General features: G+C 41.7%; 1 protein-coding gene across 1 annotated transcript; it reads left to right on the top strand.

Moving 5' to 3' along the window:
• The first annotated feature begins 3,005 nt into the window (after positions 1-3,005).
• Positions 3,006-12,089, top strand: LOC134463709 (lutropin-choriogonadotropic hormone receptor-like). The gene is made up of 10 exons (XM_063216924.1): positions 3,006-3,193; positions 6,501-6,572; positions 7,041-7,115; positions 7,319-7,393; positions 7,641-7,721; positions 7,817-7,897; positions 8,311-8,379; positions 8,523-8,597; positions 9,255-9,440; positions 9,804-12,089. The coding sequence occupies exons 1-10, from the start codon at positions 3,006-3,008 to the stop codon at positions 10,945-10,947; spliced, it is 2,046 nt and encodes a 681-aa protein (XP_063072994.1). The 3' UTR covers positions 10,948-12,089.
• The last annotated feature ends 5,566 nt before the right edge of the window (positions 12,090-17,655 follow it).

Below are 17,655 nucleotides of genomic sequence, written 5' to 3'. Positions count from 1 at the left end.
TAAGGTAACTTTATTTGTACCCGAAAGTAAATTTGGTTCCAGGTAAAAGTAGCAAAAGCTTACACAGACAACAGAGTACTGACACAAAACAAAAACTTGCACAAACAGCACAATACTAATGACAGTGAAAAAGAACAGTAACACAAAACAAGGACAACAAAAACAAAACATGACAAGCAGACAAGCAGAATGTATTTTCATGTACTGAAAAAGTACCAAACAGTGACCCCAAAACCGAGGTACGTACCGAACCATGATTTTTGTGTACCATTACACCCCTATTACTGATATTACAAGATACAAAAGTACAGGCCCAAAGTTCCTAGCTGTGCCCCTGTTCACCTTGCCTGTTCCTTGCCTGCATGGCCGTAACTACCATTGAGGACACAGAGGTCATGTCCTCTGTATTTTTTTCTAGTAAAATTGATATGATCAACAATGATAAATTCAGTCTGTATATGCCACCCCCATTTATCCTCAAGGCAGTGATTAATAAAACAAACTTAAGAGGTTGACTGAAGTGTTTGAAGCATTCTAACAGTATGCAGTACAGCATGCAGTAGTTGACCCCGGTATTTGAAAATGTCTGGTTACGACCCTGCTTGCCTGTCTATGTCTTCCCCTGCTCCGGCCTCTCGACTCAGAGGGGAGTATTTCTAGTGCACATTTGCCTTATCTGTGTGGAGCTGAATTCACACTTTATAAAACTGTCCTTCAATCGCTCCTGATAAAGTGGCCACTGCCCCCCCATTCACCCAGGTGCAAGTCCTTTTGAAACCACACAGATTCAACCAGGCCAACAGGTGCCATATCCAGTTGATCACAACCCTAAAATAAATCTCTCCTCACGGTCATCTCCCATGGTTGGCATTTTTTCTCATGTTACTGTAGATAGCCCTGAGGGAAAGCAGCTCCCTTCTGTCAGTCAAGGTTTCCTTGCGGTTTGTATGGGTCTTGTTTGGACTGGACACCCCTCAGAAGTTGGCATGGCCAAATTCCTCTATTTGGGCCATAACTTCTGACAGTATTGAGAAGACACAAATGGGCTTGGAGTGCACAGGATCGTCGCGCTAGGGACAACATGGATGCGAATTTGGCCAAGCGAAGCAAACTTAGCCATTCATTCCTATGAGGGAATAAAGGCAAGTGAACAGGAGCGAAGCGAAATTATTCAATCAAGTTTAATATTATACAAATGGCATAAACAACATAACTGTTTCATACCACTTTATTCGCCGTGGCGACCTGATGACAGTTGAGCTGTCAGAATGGAACACTGAATTTTGCCTCTCCTCGCCTCGCTAGTTCACCTGCCATGTGTCCCTAACATTAATACGATATATTACTCATGAGCTCATCACCTCCACCTACGTAATAGTGTGTCTGTACCACACAGTCCCATTAAACAGTTTTACCATGGTATATTTAAGACTTTTTTGGGAGAGGCTTTGCTATTTCCTTTCTCTTTTTAAATGTTTGCCAGTGGCGTTTGGCAGCAGGGCTGAGCCACAGGTGCAGAGGGGTAGAGACAGGCAGGAGTAAGCAGGAGTAAACCTACAAAAGGTCAGCCACAAACTTGACCCTCCAGTGCAAAGGAATGTGCTCCTCTCTGAACTCTCCAGTCATCGACAAGGACACAGGCAACAACACTCCTATCCAACTGCTTCCACTATGCTACAGACATCCCTTTAATCTAGTGTTTCTCAACGGGGGCTCTACAGCCCTCCAGGGGGCATTGGGAAGCCCTAGGGGGGCGTTGAGAAGGAGCCGTAAGTGGGGGCGTAGCTTAGTTGCCATTGGGGGTCATTAGTCCATTTCATTTTTTAATACTAAGGGGGTCATGAGGTCAAAAGGGGTTTCGGAGGCTTATGATGAGGTCCAGGGGGTGTTTATTAAAAAAGGTTGCCAGAACCATTGCTTCAATCAGGCCCACGATTACTTACAGTGACTATTAAAATAAATAAATACATGAATAAATAGGAACATATATGGATGGACCTTATCCTTTTCCAATCAGAATGGTTGGTGACGTACTAAAAGTAGTTTGCTCTAGTGCAGGAATACCTATCGTGATCTTAATGTGTTCCCTACGCAATGTCAAGAGATTGTAGATTGATATGAGATTCCTTGCCATATTTTGGCAACAGCTGAATCACCATAACCGATCAGTGACACAATTGCTCATGTCAAATTAGGACAACAAACACAACTCTGGGCATACAAAGGTCAGCTGTGGTAAAAAAATAAATAAAGAAATAAAAACAAGGATAGAGTGCCCCTACTTCACCGTCCATTGAAAACATAAACGACTTGGTCAGTGTGATAGACTCAAAAAAGGTCACCAACATTATGGTTGAGTACGTTTGGATTGCTCACTGCTGGAGAGTTTGTCATTGTATGTTTGTGTTGTATTTTATCAGATGACAGATGGTGAAGGAAGATGTTTTTCTATGTCCTTTTTCACTGCATTATGTGATAACTAAGTTGAATAAGAAATATGAAAATACAAGTGGTCTTGGTACATTATGTTCCTTCAGTTCCAATGAAAGACAACCCCCCCCCCCCCCCCCCACACACACACAAACACACACAATATTGGTTGCCTATGAATGAAAGGAGTGTCTACAGGGAACTAGGGGAAAAACAAAGAGTGTGCTAGTGTGCTCCTGCTCTTCTTATCAGCAGACTTCCAGCTCCAAGGTCTCCCATGGCTTAAGCCAACACAGTCCTGACCACCCTCCTTCTTGCTCCGCAGTGTCAAGACCACCGCCAACAGCTTTATAATAAGCTTCTGACTCAAACTCTTTTCGCTCGTTCTCAAAGTCGAAAACGTTCATGTATTATCGACCAACATCTGGAGTCTTGCCACAGGACCATCGTACAGCAGCCCAACTCCATGTTTGCTATAAGGACGAAAATCCTTCTGTAGTTGCATGCAGACCTGGAGGCCACCAGCAAACTCTTCACCGGCTAACGCTACAGGAGACTATTAACTGAACAGCATGATGAAAAGCACGATGCCAGTAGTCATGATGCTCACACTGCGTCTGATGGGACTAAGAAGTGAGGACAGTAGCTTGCAGCCAGGACCTCCTCACCAATGCCACATCGATGCCAAGACTGGCTCCTTCCGCTGTTTGAATAAGGATATCACCAAGATGCCCACCGACATCCCCAAGAGCACAATGTTTGTGTAAGTACAGAAGAAAATATGGTAACACTTAAGACTAACTACCCATAAATATATTTAGTTCATTATTTACGAAGTAATTATAATAATGCAAAAAACATTTACAAGTGTTTGTAAGTGAATAAGAAATACTATTTTAAGACAGCAGACACAGCACAGTCGCATCGGTCCAGAAGGCTTTTAAAACCACTGGATATAGAAGTATTCAGCAGGCAAACACATGTAAAACTCATCCAGTAGAGCTTGATTCCATTTCCACTGTGCAGTTGTAGTTTGGCTTTTAGTCATTTAGAAACATTTGTAGAAATCTTGTTTATGACCAGTTCATTGATAAATGTAAATGAAGCGCTTCTAAAGCTTTTAAGGAGTAGTTATTCTAAAGTGTTACCAAAAATGCTAACATACTGAAAGTATCTACTTACAGTATAGTTTTGCATACTGAATTGCATAAAACTGGGTGAAATATGTTGTTTTGTAAATGCTAATTCACTGGCAGGAATACAGTGTAACATGGATGAACCACAAATAAGAGGCCATTATGTATAGAATAGAGTAGAGAAGAATACATATGCGTGTATATGGTACACGTGTAGAATGCTGGAAAGAGGAGATAATGACTGGAGTCATTAAAATTCCCCTACGTTGGTGACAAGTATCTTGCAATACATCAGTCATCTGTTTTTCCTAATGTGAGATTTCTGCAACATTTCACTGGGTTGTTGTGATGGTTGTCAGTTCTTGAAAGCAGTTCAAGAATGTCGAAATGATGGCTACTTTATGTAACTTCATGAAGGTCATGGGAGCTGATGGAAAGACAGATTTGACCTTGAGCTATGTTTGGACTCTGGAGTGGGAACATGTCAGGAGGTTGTTTTCCCCCTTTTTTAACGGTTACTAATCAAAATCATTAAGATTCTCAGTGAAACAAAGTAACACGTGGTATAAATCTGAACTTGGGCCTGTTAGGTAGTTAGGGTAGAATGCCCTAATGTGGGACAATTTTTGTCACTTCAACTTTGGTGGTTTATTAAAATTTAATGACAACATTTCAATACAAACAAATTACACGCTTTTCATCCTCTAGTTATGCTCTAATCAGATACAACCTTTAAAAACATGTTAAGTGTTTCTAATTCGAATAATTTGGATATCAATGAAAGTTGGTCAAAAACCATGGTTATCCTAAAGTGGGACAATCGGTTTCCTAATGTGGGACAGTGTATATTAAAAGGTCTCTAAAACATGTTTGTGTAAAATATTAATTCAAAATGTGATCTGCCACTCTTTAAGACATATCAGCTACACATTTAGAGCATGTTTTATGAATTATTTTTACTTTCTTTTATTGGTAAATATGACTGAGACTGTTTGAACCCATTGCACACAATTGGTCACTTCAACATGGCAGCTCTATTTGAGGAAAGAACTTCCGGTTTTTGGACCCAAATGTTGTGTTGATAGCTGTGCTCCAGTAGATTAGGCCAGAACGACTGAAATACATCTTTGATATATATTTAAATATCCATTTTCTTATGGACATGGTGTTTGACTTCATAGTAATTGTTTGACTTATTAAATTACTACTTTTACAACTGTCCCACATTAGGAAAATCTTGTGTCCCACTTTAGGACGCACCTATCCTAAAGTGGGACACACTAATAATATGGTTTAAAAATAAAATAATGTATTATTTTATTAACACCACACATTATTTTCTGATATAACTACCCAACATATTTATCAAAAAATTGACAATGTTGTTGTGACTGGAATTGATTTATACCCTAAAGACAAATTTGGCCAAATGCTATGTAATTTCCCATTTGATGGACTTCACCCAGGGTCCTTCTTCTTAATTGTAAGCCCTCCCTGGAGTATTACTATACATTTACTAAATCATGCCATTATGATAACATGATGATAGGGCTTTTATTTGGTTATAGTGTTGTAAACATTTACCAACTTGGGGAAAAGCTACACCCCTTAAACCTTAAGGTGTCCCACATTAGGCATCGTCCCACTTTAGGGCATTCTACCCTACATGTAAATTTCAATACATGTTTTGAACTTTTGAGTGACCTTAACCTGGCAAGTCCCTGGCCTCGTTTTGTTTGTTTGACATATTTATTTGTGGAATGGATGGATGGGATGCTATGTTGCCACCCCCTCTCTGGCCATACGCTATGGTGTGTGTGTGTTTGTGTGTAGCCAGATCTAATGTGACTATTTATAGCAATGAGAAGAAGAGAGTGCTACTCTGATATTGGTTCTCGCAGTATTGAGCTCTGTCTGTAGATGTCCATTTCTGGACACCCTGCTTCAGTGTGAAAAAAAAGCAAAAAGCAAAACGCAAAACTTTTGTCTGAAGACTTAACGTCTGATTTCACTTCATTAACCGATGACCTCGTCTGATTATGAGTGTGCTTATGTGATAGAAATAATTGACAGTAGATGTTGAGAAAGAGAAATAACACTGATAAAAAAAACTGAAAAGATGAGTAGCAGACCCAGATTATATCTGTCTGAGACAAACAACAGCACATGGTGCCATCAATGTATCAACACCATGAAATACAAAACAGGGGCAACTGAACATGGTGTAACTCAAATGCTACACCACTGCCTTGAAGGACCTTAAACTCAAGAACTACTTTGGGTACACTCACAGTTGTACAGTGCAGGGTGTGTAGTTTATGTGTTTATGTGTATAGCACATGGCACACTGACACTTGAGCACCTCTGCATGGGCAAATTCTTTTTTACTCTAGCAAGTAAGCAACACATACCCCACCCCTTTATTTAGACATTATTACAAACCAATGAAGTACCTACATTTACTTTTTAGCCAAGCCCACTATGTCATTAAAAATGCAAAACGGCAGTATGCAAACATAGCCCCATAATGCACGGTGTACCATCTGAGGCACGCTGTAATAGTCATTGAAATATGTATTACCTTAGTACTACTCTACTATATAACAAAGGGCCTTTAGTAATGCACGACTCGGTCATCGCCATTCTTGAAACAATACATTTATAATGCCGTGTTTTAACAGGTTAAAAGGACAATATTTTAACCTTTTAAGTCCTGTTAGTTTGCAATTCAAATAAATCAGACTTTATTGCATATCTGATTGAACTGACATAAGAGTTTTTTTAAAACTTGTTCTGTGCATTGACATTGGGATGTGCATTGACTCTTTCTTGCCATTTTTTGTTAAAATGCTGAGAGGAAGCAATACACAGACTTCAAGAGTTAATTCCAGTTTCTAACACTAAATGTCAATGTTTTATCCTTCATTTTTGCAGGGAATTCAAGCTAACCCACCTCAGAAGCTTTACAGAGAAAGCCTTCTATGATTTACACAATCTAACAAAAATGTAAGTAATAATGAAACGAAAACCAAATGATACCGTGACCGAAGCACTTAAAGCGGTCTTCAATGGAAAGAGTTCATTGGCTTACAAAGCAGAGTATCTTGAGAAGTCATGTAAGGACTTTCAATGAGACCTAGTGGTTACTGCCGTATTTAGTCTTGATTGGATATGTTTTGTCTTAAATATAGAACATAATGTGTGGCTGTGGTCCAAAACAACACAGATATGAATCGCAGAAAACTTTGAGAGCAGACGTGTCTTTGATTCTCTTGCACAAACATGTTACATATGTGCAGAGGTTATAATGGAAATGTTTTATGATTCTATTATTCTATTATTAAGTGTTTTATTTTTTTGACTGAAAATACTTCAGAACTCAAATGCATTCATACAAGTTTGGTTGTGCAAAAGATTAGTATAAATTCTGTGATGTGATGATGAAACGGTCTCCTTGGTCTTTCTCTTCGTCAGCGTCATCAAAGAAAATTGCAAGTTGGAACAAATCCACGACTTTTCCTTTAACAACCTTTCCAAGCTGACAGAAATGTAAGTTGAGCTGAGTGAGTTTACCAGAATGCAGTTCTCAGCATGTTGTTCTCTAAAGGCTAGCCAAAGGTTAACACACCACCAAATCTGTCACTCACAACAACTGCTGAGAGTGCTGCTCCAATATCCCATTACAGCCTAAAAAATATGTCTTTAGGGTCACCAGGTTTTATCTGAAAACGTATCTGCTTCTCTGCCTACAGAACAATAACTATTTCAAAACACCTTGTTGTCATTCAGAGAAAGGCTTTCTGGAACCTGCCAAGGCTTCAAACACTGTAAGTATAACTGGTCCAAAATGCAGCAAACATCACATTTTAAATAGCAAAAAAATGCAATGGTGCCATCCAGAGCATATCTTTATAAGATTTGACGAATTAAACAGATGCTACATTTGCAGTCTTAAAGGAGCTCACGTGTGTGTGTGTGTGTGTGTGTGTGTGTGTGTGTGTGTGTGTGTGTGTGTGTGTGTGTGTGTGTGTGTGTGTGTGTGTGTGTGTGTGTGCGCGTGTCCTTTACCTTCAGAACAATATCCAACACTGGACTGAAAAATCTGCCTGACTTCTCCTGGATAAATCCAGCTGTGGCTAGTGACAAGTTTCTGCTGTAGGTCACTTTCTACAGTTTTAGAATGAATTAGAAATCGCACCCCAGGGCACAGACACCAGGACTGTTTTTCAATATATGACTTTCTCTGACAGTGACCTGGAGGATAACATATACCTCAAAGAAATCCCAAGCAATGCATTTCGAGGACTGGGCAATGGCATCACTGTAGAAATGTGAGTGACAGTGTCCATACATTCCTAATTATATTATATTAGCTATTGCTTTAATATAAAGTGACTCAGTTATTTACCGGGTATTGGTTACAGTCCCTGGACCAGTGTGGAGTTACATGTAGGGCACTGTACTCAAGAGCACCGTAGCCATGGAGGGGGATAGGGAATGGAAGGGTGGGATTCGAACCTGCAACCCTCTGATCTAAAACCCATCTCTTACACAATTAGGCCACATTGTAAGTTGCTTTAGATAAAAGCGTCAGCCAAGTGTAATGTAATGTAATGTATTGTCATGGTACAGCAGTGATGATGTGACAAGAAAATGAAACTTAAATTCTAATCCATTCTGTGTGTGTGTGTGTGTGTGTGTGTGTGTGTGTGTGCTTGCTTGTGTTTTGTTTGTCTTCTTGCAGGAGGCTGGCTAGAAATAATATCAACACAGTGCACAGCTTTGCTTTCAATGGCACTAAACTGATATCGCTGTAAGTAGGAGACATCTTCTATTTTCGGTTACTTTGTTCGTTGACAGTTTAATACAACTGTTTCCCTTTTACTTTTCATCATCAAGTTTGTTGGCATTGGGAGGAAAAGCTTTTTTCATTCTCTCTTTTTTTCCTTTCCGCAGGAATCTCATGGGAAACAAAAACCTTAGTCACATCCACAGAAATGCCTTCTTGGGAGCTGAGGGTCCTATCTTTCTGTAAGCACTCAGTGTATCTTTCTTTCAACAATGCTCAGTCACCAGCTGAAAGAGAGTCCCATTTCCCTGGCATATCTGACTCAAAGACTTTCTACTTCTGCCTTATATTTAAATACCAGAGCCTCGAGATCTGGCCTCCTGGAGAAAGGGCAAATGAGGCCACTGGACAGTCGTATGCAATGCATGCTGCTACCTTGGAATATAAATGTCACTTAAAGGAGTATCATAACTTATAAGAAAATGTACAACCTTTTTTCTTCTGTTGGTAGTTTTTAAACACAAAATACTATGCGTTTGTTCTTTCAGTGATGAGGTGCACTGTGTAGGATGGTGGCCCGAGTTTGAAACTATGCTGCTCATTGAAACTGTGCTGCCTTTTTCCAAATGTGATCTTTTCATGAATATCTACAAGTGTATGACCAAAGTACAGTAAGCTTTACAGATAAAAATGTACATGTTTGATCATTCAAAATGGCGGACATGAAGACAATCTACCTTCATGTTTTTTCATTTTCTCTGCTGGTGGTAATTATTAGAAACACAAAGTCCATTTGTTCTTTCAGTGATTTAATAATCTTTAATGATTCATTTAGCCATTGTTGCATTGTTCTGGAACAGAAATGTTTATCACTATTACTTATTACATTCCTTCATCAGAAACATCTCGCATACAAAGATTGACTTCCTGCCGGACAGCATGCTGGGCTCCATTACAACGCTGGTCGCCACCTCTGTGCCGTCCCTGAAGAGGCTTCCCAGCCTGGAGCTCTTCACACGCCTCAAAGAAGCCACCCTCACATACCCAAGCCACTGCTGCGCATTCGCCAACTTCCACATGAATAGGTTTGCCCTTTTTCCATTTCGTCTTTAAGTGCAAAGTACAAATGCAGTCATTTTTTTGTATTGTTGTATTTGTATTGTTGTTCATTGTATTGTATTATATTGCTATATTGTATTGTATTTTGCTAATTGTACAAATGTAAAAACAAAATAATTTGCCAACTTCCACATGAATAGGTTTGCCCTTTTTCCATTTTGTCATGAAGTGCAAAGTACAAATGCAGTCTTCTTTTGCTATATTGTATCGTATTATATTGCTATACTGTATTTTGCTGATTGTATAAATGTAAAAACAAAATAATTACACTTTTCTAATCCGAGATTATGGAGGCTGATTTTAAATGTCTATTTCTTTCTTCAATGAAGGTCATCGACCAGAAAGCGACCATCAGTGTGTGATCATCCTAACATCTCAGCAAGCGAGCCCGTCTTCTGGCGCGAGCAATGCCAGAGGCAGGAAAAGGTCAAGTGCTTACCCACGCCGGATGAATTCAACCCCTGCGAGGATATCATGGGTCGCACCTACCTCCGCGTGCTCATCTGGGTAATCTGTGTCCTGGCCATCGTGGGAAATGCCGTGGTGCTCCTGGTGCTGCTCACCAGCCGCTACAAGCTGACCGTGCCGCGCTTCCTCATGTGCCACCTGGCCTTCGCCGACCTCTGCATGGGCGTCTACCTCATGATCATCGCCTCTGTCGACATCTACACGCGCTCGCACTACTACAACTACGGCATCGATTGGCAGACGGGCGTGGGCTGCCGGGTGGCGGGCTTCTTCACGGTGTTCGCCAGCGAGCTGTCCATCTACACGCTGACCATCATCACACTGGAGCGCTGGCACACCATCACCTACGCCATGCAGCTGGAGCGTAAGCTGCGACTGCGCCACGCTGCAGCCATGATGGCCGGGGGGTGGGTGTTTGCCTGGCTGATGGCGCTGCTCCCGGCGGTGGGCCTCTCTAGCAGCTACGTCAAGGTGAGCATCTGTCTCCCCATGGACGTGGAGACGGTGGAGTCCCAGAGTTACGTGGTGATGGTGCTGCTGCTGAACGTGGTCGCCTTCCTTGGCGTGTGTGCCTGCTACTTGCGCATCTACAAGACCGTCCACAACCCCCAGGCTCTGACGCCGCTCACCAGTGCCGCGGACACGCGGCTGGCCAAGCGCATGGCCGTGCTCATCTTCACCGACTTCCTGTGCATGGCGCCCATCTCCTTCTTTGCCATCTCGGCGGCCCTCAAGTGGCCACTGATCACCGTGTCCAACTCCAAGGTGCTGCTGGTGCTCTTCTACCCCATCAACTCCTGCGCCAACCCCTTCCTCTACGCATTCTTCACCAAGGCTTTCAAACGGGACTTCTTTGTCCTGGCCAGCCACTTTGGCTGCTTCAAAACGCAGGCGAGAATCTACCGCACGGAATCGTCATCGGTCCAGACCAGCGTGTGGGTGCCCTCGCCAAGGTCCAGCGAAGGCACCATATACTCACTCGTCCACGTGGGACACCAACACTGATCCCAGAGACACTATGCTATGATCCAAACAAATCACTTCGCAAGAGACTAAGAAAGTTTAAGGTTTTGGACTATTAAGCAAAATCCATTCAGATAGCTAAATTGACTTAACATTTTCTCTACACTATGACTTTCAGAACATCATGATGTCAGTGTGACAGAGGTGTTTCTGCACAGTTCGTTGCCTTCGGGGCGCGTACTTGTCACCTCGTCACTCACATCGGTTCAGCAATGGGAGTCACAGTACGAGCGCACTGAGCTAAAGGGCCGGTCTGACAGCCCAACGCTACCGCACTATATTGAGGCTTCGGGAGGGAGGTTTACTAACATTCTAGGCCGAACTATGCTAGTTGGCCTCTGTTACATCAGTCCTTCCTTGTCTGTACAGGATCCATCGAAAGACATGCATGAGAGTTAAAGGGGCCAGTCTTGACCAAATACAATTTCGAGAGGGGGTTGACGATTCGTCGACAAGTGGCACATGCCAATGATTCTACGTTTTGTTATGCTACTATTACTATGTTTATCTTTTGAATATGTAAATCACCTGAATTGTAGTTGAAATGTTGTTTTCTTTCCATTTGCATAGATTAGCTTAGCCAATGCATAGGGATCAGTAACCGTCTACATTAACATTTCTCCTTTCATGACATTGTAAATACTGACATTTTCCCTCTAATGGGGTTTCCATGTTTGTAATGTCGAACTGTGCCTATACCAAAATCATTCCTAACCCCTAACCTATCAGAGAACGAAGTGTGTCTACCAATCTATGCACCTGTTGAACTGTGCTTAGATCAAAACCCATTCTTAACCATAACCTGTCAGTGAATGATGTGTGTCCACCAATTATTTTTTTAGCGGAAAAGGCATAGCCGTCTATTGACATGCCACTTCCGCATGTCACATATCACTAATTCATCAAAACCAATGTGTTGTTGAACACATTAAATTGATGAATGTTTCTGAACCGCAGTGCCTGTTACAGTGTCATAGCTGCTAGTAAAATCTCCATGACTGTTTGTTGAAAATGATGTTCTTAATATTTGCATTGTATATAGTGTACTTCTTAAAGTTAACTTTGATTAATGAATCAAGAAATTATTGCCAAAAGGATTGCTGCTACAATATCAGGACAACACACACACACACAAACTCATTAAAAGTCCTCATTAAAATGAATTTTGTGTTATTTTGTGTAAGGCAGGCTGGCAGTGACTTTTTTTTCCACAGACAAGAACCATACCTAAAAGTCCTCATCTTGTGTCGCCACAACCCCTTTTAGTATTTAAAGATTTACTTGTCAGCAATGTTCAGTTGAACAAAAAAGTAATCGTTGTTTTCCTAAATTTGAAAATAACACTTATGATGTTCAGGTAGCTTTCGACCTGGATATTAAAAACTGGAAAACAAAGCAGTAATCACTGCCAGAAGAGGAATCATGAATGCTGCGTGAGTCAAGGCAAAATAAAGTGAGTGAGTCAAAATAAAACTGATTATTCATATAAATCATTCAAGTAATATGAATTAATAGTTAGTAGTTACACAGCACAGTATATACCTCCCGTATGACACAGTACAGTACAGAATAGCGCAGTACATACATTTTGATGGAAATGAGGGTGAATACTAGCCTAGCGCAGCCAGACCCGTACAGCAAAAAGCTGTACTAGGGTCTAGGAGGGCTGGGCGGCAGTGTGGGCGGGATAAACCGTTGCTTCAGCACTCAACGTCACGCAATAGGATGGTGGAACAACCAATCCCCACACACTTCTGTGTAACGTCACAGCTGTCACAGCGACACGCCCCTTTGTAGGTGAAGCGGCAACTTCGAGCCGTCGTAGCAGTGAATGCGTGTGATGACCACAGCCACAAACAAGTTTCCTAATAAATCGTGTTTTCACTTATACAGTTCAAAAATGCATCGTTTTCAACCACATGGCCCTCCTTGATCAATCAGCGAAACGTCAAGCAATTTGGGGCTTATTGTGGTTATATTTATGATTGTTGTCAACATGGCATGTTCGGTGTTAGCTAGCTAGCTGTATACCCATAACTAATACATGGCTGGATACGTTGGCTAGCCGCTAGCTCGGTAGACTAGGTGTCATTCCCATCTATTTAGTAAGCGACTTACAGACTTTCAAAGCTCCCAAATGTCTCGTTTTTAATGACATGGATCTTATTAGAATTTGGGGCAGGCATATAATACAAGGCTGGATACCTAGCTCTGTGTTGTTGACGACAGGTTAGCTAGCCACTAGCTTGGTAGACTAGGTGTCATTCCCATCTATTTAGTAAGCTACTCGAAGACTTTCAAAGCTCCCAAATGTCTCGTTTTTAATGGCATGTGTCTTATTAGAAATTGGGGCAGCAATTTCATTCTACACCTACAGTAGTGGTCTGATAATAGCGTGTGACTATCTGGTTCTGTAAAATGCTCAACTTAGCTTACCGAGCTAGTTTAAAACATCGAATGATCAAATGGTAATGTGTTGAGATCTATTTGTGTCCGATAAGTTCATGGTGTATTATTACATCAATCAATGTCAGCCACGAAATGTATTATCATCCAGGCTTTTTAAATTAAGTAAACACTTTCGTGCTGTACGTAGCACGGACGGACACCATGCTTCTTCTTAGAACGTTTCCTGTTTACTAGGTAGCCCGGCCCCCCTCGCGATTTGATTGGCCCTGTCATCGGATAACTTTCAGCCTCGCAAAACGACCGGGGTCCGCTAGACGGCCCTCGGGAGCAAATTCAATTTGCGGTCGCTAGGGGCGTCTAGATTTCTAGGCTAGGTGAATACAAAAATTACCCAAAAGAATGTGGTGTGATGTGGATAAGCAGGCTAATTTGGGGGAGATTACAATCAAATTGTAAACTACAGAATTGTGTTTAGTTTAGGAGCTGATTTCAGACAGGTCGAAACTGACCCAAACACAAGGATTGGTAATAGTAATTGAACACAATACAAGGGATATACTTTATTCACTTATTCCATCCAGCGGTAAAAAGTCTGCGGAATGGTTCACTAATCTAATTGTTGCCTCCTTCGCTCTACTGTAAGTTGGTTAGGAGGAACTTGGAGATATTGAAACTACTGGTTCAATTCACCCTTGTCAACAATGAAGTCTGATGGCAAAGCCTGTAGAACTGTGTCCCAGAGGAGAATTTTGAACACACATGCAGAGGGTTGTGAGCATATTCTCATAAGCCACCAATCAAATAGCGTGTTGACAATATCAAACGCTGCCTGTGTTAACTAGCCTATCAGTGTTACACATGTGACTACAGAGCTGTAGAAGGCCGAGTGAAAACAAAAAGAGGACTGAAACCACACAAGGGCCTTTACACACCTGTTCTATACAGTATATCTATATCTATATTTGCACAGTCTCTTCTGGATGGGAAGTCCTCTGTGGAGGCCTATGATGTAACACTAATGAGAGCACTACTGTGCGACACATTGTTTAAAGCTCTGGGTATGTACTGTACTGTCAGCAGTCTCCTATTTTCTGAAACTAATTTGCGCTATACTGTCTCTCGCACACACAACATCTGAAAAGAAACCATTAACTCCTATCGCGCCGGACGCATCATATTTGTTTCATCAAATTCAAAGCCCTCTCCCCAATGACACACAAAATAAATCGATCTCAAAAACATCTTGCAAGTCATTTCCAAATGTCCTAAATACACGGAAACCGCCACAAGAGAGCAGCGGTCAACAACAAGTTAACCACAGCTCAGCGAAAAATTGAAAAATGGGGTAGAAGCGGTTTCCCTGACCGACACTGAGATATCATCAAATTGCAAAGGGTTTGTGTACAAATTTCCGAAATATAACTCTATATCCTTTAATTTGAACACTTGCTTTGTGCAATTAATCAAGGAAGCAGGGTGTCTGCAGGTTTTAACGAGTGAAATTTTAGACTTTTTTAGGCCTTTTTTAGACCATCATGGGCAAAATTTTAGACCTTCGCGGAGTATTAAAAAAATGAAATAAAGCCAGATTGTGGTCAATTGACACAGACACACACACACACACACACGTATGGAGGCACGTGCGCAGAAGCCGACAGGGGAGGACAAAGGGGACAGTTGACCTGGGCCCCGAGAAAGAGGGCCCCAGAATTGGGACCTAATTATATTGTATTTTTTGAGAGGGGGACCCTTTCAGATGATTTAGACCCGGGCCCGGTCTGCGGCCATGCACACACACACACACACACCTGTGCATCTGAATGAATGCAATAATGCATAATATAAGCATAAAGAGATCTGATCATAAATGACAAGTGAGGTGCAATGCTCGTGTTCACAATTTCAAGTGATCATACCAGCAATTGTGAACAGCCTGTCTTTACATTGCACTGACTGAGGTATTTAAATGCGAATAAGAATGCCATATGTGCAAGGAACACACCTATATCAAGAGGGCCCAAGATAGAAGAACAGAACATGAGCTAACACTACTGCCATAAAATGACGTTTATTTGTTTCATCTATTGGAGGTGTCCAAGAGAACGTCTTATGGCAGTTACTAATAACAAAATAGTTAGAAATTTTGACCTAGCCCTTGCCACTCAATTCAAATATTCATGCCTTCCTATTCGTTTTAGTGGGTTGTACCAGAGGTCTCACGCAAGCTAGGGTGTAACCTGCATCCACACTCGGACAGCTCAAGAGAGCGTGAGGCTGCCACAGCGCGAGAGCCGATGTAATGCACAGCTGGCTGGCTATTCAAAATCTAGCGCTCGTTTGAACTAGACGTAGGCTTACCATATTTTCAAGCAGAATTATAACGTGAAGCTAAATGGTGATCAATTCAGAAGCAGCAGGCAAAGAAAACACAAAACGGGGTTATAACAACTAAATCATCCTTCAACATGTTTCACACACAGATGGACCAAGAGCTAATGAGAAGTTCATAAGACAAAACGTTTGTGCGTGGACATGACCATAACAGCCCAAATGTCTACCAGTTTGCAAATTGCCACCACAGAACCAGTACAAAATACTAAGGCATCAAACAGAATAAGCCTACAACAAAGACACTTCCATGGGAATTCGACTGTTAACTCGCTCGTAATTTCGGATTAGCCACACACACACGGTCGCTCTCTTTTTTTACACATACAATCAAGCTTCGCCAACCACAGACCTAGATTAACCTAGACTGGCAATGCCAATGTTTTTTTTTTTTACAGGTTTTTTTTGCAACACTGGTTCAAGATGCAGATTGTGCAGGCAGATATTGCATTTCATCTGCAACCATGCCTCAAGAATGTGCTCATGCTACTTGTAGCAACAAGAGACAAAAGGGAAATGGCCTGACATTTCACAGGTAAATTGGACTTTTAAAATAATTTGATGCTTAGTTTATCACATTGTTAACTAACTTAATGTAGGAAATTTAACTTGAAATCTAACTGGCTAGCATGACTAAGCTTACCTGATGGCTAGGCCTACATAGCTTTTCTAAATGTGAGTAATATAAAAGTTTAAGTGATTCATTCATCGTAAACCAAATTTTCCCACTGTATTATTATTGTTTACCGCGACTGAAACCAAACAAGCAAAAGCTCAGCCAGGCATTAGGCCCATACGACTTTGTTGCTGACCACCGTTGACGGAAGCATGTGAGCGAGAACTTGTTGTCACGATGTGGGTGTTATTAAATACAGCGCATTTACAGTCGGCCACAAATATGAACGAGACGATGAGGTCTTACCGGTTTGCTCTACTAACACACCACGTGTGAGGAGTGGGGGGGCAGGCAGTGAGGAGGAGCTGAAGTGGGGACCTGCGCAAACTTGAGTAGAGGTGGGAGACAAGAACCATATACACACGTGAGTGAGTTGTTGACCAACCAGTTCATGGGCGCGTGACCTCGGAGGCAGTCCGCAGACGAGCGTTGAAGGGGATAAGCAACTGCAGAGGTTGCAAGATCTGACTGCAGCCGCATTCATCCCGCGATAGTTTGACACCATGTGACATGTCACCTCGTCAACGCAACATCGACGAAATTTCGAAGTTTGACAGGAAATCTAACCGTCATGCAGCATTTTCATCCAGGGTGCATTGCTGTCTAAATGCGCATGCATGCGTTGATGTCATCTCGATCGCACCTATTGATATAATTTCTAGCTTCCCACCAAGAGGGGAGAGAGGCCTGCGGTGGGTGTGCTTAATGCAAAGACATGAGGAGTGGAAGCCGCACAAGTGGGACATGGTATGCCAACGTAGTCTCACGAGAGAGCGTAAAATGGAACGTCATTTTAAAGGCATTTTCACGTTGATATGAACGCCTTTTGTCATTTTGACGTTTCATGTTACGCAAGGCAAATCCTATGGATCCTATGGATCCCAGACGGAAAGTAACGAGCATGTACGGAACTGCACGCCATCTTCCGATCGTCCTCCACCTCCTGCCATCGCAGAAATCACCATCCCATACAAGGTGATGTATAGTGGTAACTTTTTGTAAATAGACAAAACCTTGGTCCATACATAACATACAAAGATGTTACATGTGGAAAGAAATGTGTGCGTGTTTGCATACCGTACATTATAACAAGCAGGATGTTTTTTTAGAATAAAGCTAGCATGTGTAACAGGTTATGTAGGCTAACGTGCACGTGGATGTTAATATTTTATACAACAATATGATGTTGATAAGAATTAACATGGTATGACGCTAAT

Source organism: Engraulis encrasicolus, chromosome 15, assembly GCF_034702125.1.
Source record: "Engraulis encrasicolus isolate BLACKSEA-1 chromosome 15, IST_EnEncr_1.0, whole genome shotgun sequence".
In the NCBI taxonomy this organism is placed as follows: Eukaryota; Metazoa; Chordata; class Actinopteri; order Clupeiformes; family Engraulidae; genus Engraulis; species Engraulis encrasicolus.
Note: the sequence above shows the minus strand (reverse complement) of the source record. Positions and strands in the feature narration are given on the sequence as shown.